The sequence below is a fragment of the Corvus brachyrhynchos genome, unplaced genomic scaffold (genome assembly GCF_000691975.1).
Source record: "Corvus brachyrhynchos isolate BGI_N302 unplaced genomic scaffold, ASM69197v1 scaffold42, whole genome shotgun sequence".
In the NCBI taxonomy this organism is placed as follows: Eukaryota; Metazoa; Chordata; class Aves; order Passeriformes; family Corvidae; genus Corvus; species Corvus brachyrhynchos.
In genome coordinates this window covers 1,439,637-1,446,682 of record NW_008237242.1, presented here as the reverse complement: position 1 = coordinate 1,446,682, position 7,046 = coordinate 1,439,637, and the positions used below count along the sequence as shown (strand labels likewise).

Below are 7,046 nucleotides of genomic sequence, written 5' to 3'. Positions count from 1 at the left end.
AGAGTGGGGGAAAGAAGAAAGGGGAAAAGAAAGATGGAAAAGGGAAAGGAAAGAGGCAAGAGAAAGGAAAGGGGAAGAGAGGGAAAGGGAAATGAAGGATTGCTTGTAGCAGATCAAATCCGCACAGACCAGCACCCAAGATCAGCCCAATCCTCCCCGGTCCAGCCCAGGAACAAGTGCTGGAGAAGCCCAAGGTGACCCGCCTGCCAGTGAGCACAGGGACATGGTCACACTCCCACGTCCCTAGAAACGACTTCTGGGACCTGCATGCCTGCATTCCCCAATGCAGCTTTCTCAGGCACAGAGGGACTGGAGGCCATCCTGTGCCTCCCTCTCCACACGACTCACTTGCTGGGGAGAGCCCACCTTACTCTCTCTGCCTGCACTGGGAACAGGTTGTTGTTCCATCCTCTCTGTCCTCAGGCCTGGCCCGGGTGAACCAGGCTGATCTGGGGTGCGAGACTGCTCGCCTTTTTCTCAGGGCTGACAGGGTGGGGGCAGGACTGGGGGAGCACAGCAGCTGGGAGCTAACCCTGCCTCTCCTATCTGCCAGGGGCCCGTGTTGGAAGGAGATCTAAGATGAAGTTATGGGATGTTGTGGCTGTCTGCGTGGTGCTGCTCAACACGGTCTCCACCTTGCCCCTGCCCACCGGTAAGACGCCTCCCAAGGGGTCCCCTTCAGTGGTAGAGGGACCTGAAGATGATCTCTCCCCCATCAGCCTGCTGCCTCCCTATGCTGTGCACAGTGACTGTAAGAAATATTCCCCTTTGTAGCAACTGCTGTCTGTCTTGCTAAACCTGCTTCCCTTTGCTCGGGCATCAGGATGAGGAAAGGATGCCCCCACTTTGTGCCCCTATTTCTCCACAGGCAGTGTCATTGGCTTTGGTCTTGCTCAAGCAGCTCCAAACCTAGTCATTCTCCAAAGCTTGGCGTTGACAACTGCAGTGGCAATGACCCCTGCCCACTCCAGCCCTGCCTTCTTGGTAGCCTTAAGATCCCTCTGGGTGAAAAACATGAGGAGGTGGGAAAGTTTGTTGTATGCAGAGGAGCCAAGAGGAGGATCTGGTTCACACACCTCGCAGCGCAGGCACTGAAACTCCTTCCCCACTGCCTCAGCCTCCGCTCCCGGCTCAGACCTGCCAATGCAATTATTCACTGCCTGTAGTGGGCGCAAGTCCTGATGGAGGCTTGGCTCCGTGATGGGAGGCACAGTACATATCCTGGAGTACTGCTGAGCTTCATTAAATCCTCCTTGGATTCTGACCTCGAAATTAGTGTGTCTGCATGGAAATTTACAGAAGAGTAGCTGCGGCAGGGTTAGGAGCTTGATGCAGAGAAATCCACATGAACTAGCTCACAGTAAGACAGTTTACAATCCAAATGGCAGATAATAATGCCTTGCTAATAATAAGTCTTGTACCTACAACAGCAGGTACAGGATTTTTACAATGGTATGTGAGTGTTATGTTAACTCTGGTGGCTTTTTAAAGAGAGAGGTAATAGGACGCAGTAAGAAGTGGCAGAATACTCACATGAATAGTGGAGACGTTCACTTAGCAGAGGCGCTGACACAGTTTGAAGGTTGCTTCTTTTGCCCTTGCTCAGCCCTCTCTGTTTAGCTTGTTACAGGATGCAGACAGTATCCAGTAATTTGGATTCATTTCTATCTCCTTTTCTGGAGGCATGTCCTTTCCCTGCGCCTGCCACAGCTCCAGTCATGGGCATCCGCGCTGGTTTCTCTGGGAGCAGCCAGGCTAACGCAGTGTGGAGGAACCAAGCATGGAATCATGTGCCATGACTTCACTTTGACCCCTCCCAAACACTCATCTCCTCTTCCACACACACACATCTATGTCTTTTCCCATTTAGTCTTCTCTCTTTCCTTCTCCTGCTAGTGTTTCCTCCTTTCTGGAATCTTGCCTAGGCTTCTGCCTCCACATATCCCAGCCTGGGCTCCTGCTGCTCACAGACTGGCAGACCCTGACATCCTTTCAGGCCGTCCACACAGGGAGGTTGGCCAAAAGTGTTTCCTAACAGGACTCCAGCCTGCCAGGATCATGGGTTTATCACACATGGTGATCTTCTCCATGGTGAGCCATGTGGCGGATAAGTGCTGTCCTACAAAAGGCAGTGACCAGCTTTTCAGGTCACTGTGTTCTTCCCCTCTGTACAGGCTTGCTGAGGTGCTGGTGGAGTAAGAGCATTAGGGGGAAAGTTGTATCAGTCAGTTTGTAGCTCTGGCAGAAGCTACAGAGTGGGAGACCATTAATGCTCCATCTTTCCAGAGTGATAGTATTTGTATGATGCCTGCTTTTATCTTGAAACTACCTTCTGGGAATATGGTCCCTGGTGGGCTGATTCCTCTGCAGCTCAAGGGGACAGGCAGCAGTAGTGATTCTCTCAGTTCCTAGTATCCAAAACTTCTCATCATTGTCTCTTTTTTTTCCTTTCCTGTGGATTGGGTAAACAAGAAGCAGGAAGAAAGACAACCTATGTTTTACCTGGGCTGTGTTAGTATCAATATTATCTTTGTTTCCAGGGTAAGGCATAGTCTTAGCCATGCAGAGCTAGGTCACCAGTTATTGCCCAGGATAGCCATTTGAGAAAGGGCTGATAGTTTGGTCTCAATCTCTTAACGCTGTGTATCACAAACAGATGGGCCTGGCAGCAAGGGGAAAGGAAGCAGTGCTGTTCTCCATGTCAGAAATAAAGGAAAACCCAGAGCGTTTCTGTCATCTTTGTATGGCAGCAGTTAACAAAACAACCGAGCCTGAAAGTTAGAAACGCTTCCCTATGTTGCCAACTCAGATGAGTCAGGGGAGACCTGCAGAAAGGTGACTGCAAGAGAGCAGTGAAATACTTTGATCCACTTTTATCCTGTTTGATTTAAAAGTGTGTGGAGAACAGTCTGCAAACAGGCTATGAGGCTGATCCTACCCAGGCACATTGCTGCCTTCCTGCTGCAGCAGCACTTCGCTCAAGTCACTCCCATCAGTGTCTTTGACATATTTGTTCTCTCAATTTGGTGGCATGCACCCTTCAGCACAGGAAAGACAAAGAACCAAGTACACAAGAGGAATTGATATCTACACCATGTAGATTTCCCTGTCCACTTGGAGGCTTCTGTCACCATCAGAGCACAATGTAGCATGAGCATGGAGGTGTGCTTACATCTCCCCGGCTGTCTGCTGGTGAACCTACCATGTATTCATATCTCTGTGGATGCTGTTGGTCAACTGCTTTGCTAAGGGCTTTTGCAGGAGACAGCTCACAAAGAGGTGGGAGCACCATCATCACCTGTGTTGCCTCATATGCATGGGGCAGTGTGTGGGCCCTGAGCAGGACTGGGTGCTGTGTGCATTCAGAGAGAGGTGCACTGCTGTCCCCTAAAGCAATCCAAGTGAAGACTGAGTGGGGAGTAGCCATTTTGCTCCAAGGTGCCCACAGAGAATTTGGGTCTCCCACACACCACTTGCATCAGGTCTTAGTAGGATTGTGAGATCAAGTCCACTCCTAAGGGCAGGCCAAACAGCTTGGTGGAGTACAGATAGTTTCCCAGGCCCTTGACACCTTTTTGCATTCTCATTTGATGGAATTGCTTTCTCTGCAAAGTGCTCTGAAGTCACCTGATGTCACCCCATCCCTTTCAGGTTGGCTTGAAACCTTCCTTCATTCCAGGCTCCAGGCAGGGTTCTAACCTCGTGGGCTGATCAGGTGTAATGTGCTGACCTTTGCTGTTCAGGGCAGTAATTAGAGATGGCAGAGGGTGCTAGCAATTGCAATCTTCTGCATTTTTAATTGGACTGGAGGCTGGAGTATCCGCCACAAATGTAGTGCATTAGAGATGAATCCAGTATTTGTAGGTGTTTTTCATCAATATTCATGGAATAGCTTATTTCACACTCACAAAAAAAAAAAAAAAGTAGAGTTTGTAACCATTTCTTTGTTTCTCTTATGCTACAATCCTCTGGGGGAAGAACACTATTAGCTTAAATACCAAATTCAAGTAGAACAAATATAAACCAAATTATTATAAACTAAATACTAAGTCAGCAGCCTCAGAAGCATGACAGTGCAGAGGGAGCCAAACACTTGTTTGCCTTATACACAGTCCCCAGCAAATACATCTTGTAACGGCTTGCTGTTGGATGCACATAATCAACAGGTACATGAAGACTGGAATGTCCTAAAATTCATGACATGATATGTATTCTCTTGATCAAGTGAGAAGCTTTGCTAAGAATGAGTGGTAAGCAGGTAGAATTAAATGAAACATCTCACCATGGGATTTTCCCTCCTAGCAAGAGGAAAAGGTGGGGTTTTTGCATCAGGGTGTCTGAGTTACTCTACCGCTACTGAATGGTCATTAATTGCTGGAGCTCCTTTGGTACATGCTGTGACACACCATGGTATGTGTGTGTTATACCTCTGTTAAAAATTCTTCTTACCCCTGCTAAGAGGTATTTGATGTTAAGTTACTGCTTTTTGCTGCAATTTTATCAACTAATACAGAAAGTATCTAGAAAAAATAGTGATGTTGTAGGGCTCTTTATGGCAAAAGCAGTATTTAATTATGCTTCCAACAGAATGCATTTCATTCCCTACAGTATTTATTAGGCCCATTCAGTGTTATGAACTACAATTCTCATGTTTCTGTCCAGGCTTTGCTGCTCAGCACAACTACAGTGTGGCATATGTGCTTTAGCCTAAGACACCCAGAAGCTGCATAGGTGGCCTGCCCTGCACAGTAAACCCGTAACAAAGAATGCATCACAGAGGTGTCAGCCACACTGAGCAGGTGCCACCCTGCATCATCTGATCCCTGTGTACCCAGCGCAGCCAATGCATCCAGCACAGCTGTTGCATCCTGCCAGTGTCAGGTCGAGTGTGCCTGGGTGCCCGAGCCAGCACATGCATGCACTAAAGTTTGTTTGCACAGGGATGAGCAGGTTATCGAGGTATTCAGAAATCCCAAGCATTCAGATGAGTCCATTCATGGGCGAAATTCTAGACAAAGAAGGAAACAGGGTTGATCTGGTTAAGTCTAGAGGCATGTAGCCCTAAAAGCAAATTCCTCTGGAGTTTCACATATAAATACTGAATATACTCCAGAGAAGAGCATTCTGTGACTAAAGGAAGAAAGTTCTGAAATGCAGGATAATGAGGCTCTATTCTCATTTTGACTTATCCTTTGCTGAAAGTTTTACTTCTTTGCTGTTTTTCAGTTTAGGGAGCTCAAAAAATTGCCAGTGAAACTGTGGATCCTGTTAAATGTTTTGCAGGTGTTTATCGACAGATAATGTACCTGGACGTACTTTTCTTGGTCATCTTTCATAAGCCTCTTCAGTATATTTTAGAAATCCCTGGGTTCAGGGTTTGCAGATGAAGAGCTTCAAAACATTCCTTGAAAGGCTGAAGAATTCAGTTGTGTGAAGTATTCATCAGACTGTTATTAAATTTAGTGGAGGAGGCATTGTTTGTCCACTAGCAGAAGATCCTCAGACTGATAGATTGTAATGTCTTTGTAAATTATACTGTTCCTGGTTAGTACTGCAAAAAGCAGTTCTAAAATAATTAAAGTTATAAAGACTTTGAGAAGTCATTTGGGTCACCAAATCCCACCCTGCCGCAAATGCAGCTGTTCAGGCATGGACATCTAGTGCAAATATCCAGCTTTCATCCCCCCCGCCCACACTGCCTAGTCATCTATCACTGCAACATAAAACTTGTAGCACATAGGCCAAACCCTACATAACTACATTTGTTGTGGATTCCCATATTTTTGAGGTAGTAATTTAATAAGTAGAAATAAACAAGGAATACAAAATACTGCAGCAGAACTGTGTTCAGGATCATCAGACATCTAAATAGGCCACTGACACATTAGCGTTGGTAGAGTGGTTAGCACTGCGGAGTGGTCATTTTTTATGAAACAAAGCTCAGTTTCTGATCAAGTGATATCCTCTGGTAAAGTGAACCAGAGGAAAGATTTCAGTGATTCTTGGAATTTCAATCCTGATTACAAAGTAAAAGAAAGAAAATAGGATCAAAAAGATTTACTTGAGACAGCTGCAAATAAAATATTAAGACACAAATTACATGTTAGAATATGTTTTAAGATCAAGGACTTAAAATTAATTTTGTGAGGTATTTCATGTACCAGCATTCTTTTAAAGGAATAAAGCTGCTTGTATAACCTAGCAGAAGTTTAGGCTGTATGTATTATACAGCACTTAAACTGAAACCTGCAGGTGTATTTCTTTGAAGTCTTTGGGAGTCATGCAAATATTTTAAAGATTATTGAACAGGGATATTCTTCAAAAGAAGCAAGCACTGATATCCTTGTATTTGTTTTCCTGTGTCGTGACTGGGCAGCGCTAGAGCAGTATGCTAAATCTTCTCTGGTGGCCACGTCTTCACAGGCAAGCTGGTCCTCTTTAAATAACAAGCTATGTACAAACATTTGCACTATCTCTGCTCCCATCCAAAGCATTTCTTTGGCAAAATCAGTCAATAGTCAGGAAATTTCTGAAAGGAGGCAGTATCCAGTGTAGCAGTTAGGAAGGACCTTGCTCTTCTGAGCACATGCCAGCACTATCTGGCAGGTGCCAGTCCACACTTCCCAACATGAGACCTTCTGCAGTGGAGTACCTGCATCTGCCCTAGAGCCAGGGATGGATTATTATAATAATAACGATTTTCAACCAGCAATATGAAAACCTTCCATATTTTTCCTTTTGCAAACTCATTGAATTGAAGGTAGGGAAGGGCAACAGTGAAAGATCATGCATTACTTATAGATCAGATCAAATCTGATGGCAGCAGAGGTTGCCACAAAGAAACATCAGCCAAGATTTTGCCCAGACTGCTCTGCCATTCACTGCCCCAGGGAAGAGAGCAGGTTAGGGTCTCTTTAGGGTATGTTCGTCCTGCTTTGCTGCATGTCTTTGTTCCTTGGGGCTCCCCTAAAACCCAGTGGGAGAGGCTGTGTAAGAGCACAGGTGGCCCAGTAATAGCTGATGTTATCGATTTGGGCATGCTCTTT

General features: G+C 45.8%; 1 protein-coding gene across 2 annotated transcripts in view; it reads left to right on the top strand.

Moving 5' to 3' along the window:
• The first annotated feature begins 43 nt into the window (after positions 1–43).
• Positions 44–7,046, top strand: part of GDNF (glial cell derived neurotrophic factor) — a 17,197-nt gene continuing 10,194 nt past the window's right edge. The window contains exon 1 of one of the 2 annotated variants that reach the window (XM_008630609.2): positions 44–652. In XM_008630609.2, coding sequence (XP_008628831.1) covers positions 580–652 — 73 coding nt within the window. In that variant the 5' untranslated portion in view covers positions 44–579. Of the gene's footprint in view, positions 752–7,046 lie in introns of both variants that reach the window. The other variant, XM_008630608.2, reaches the window with a different exon arrangement.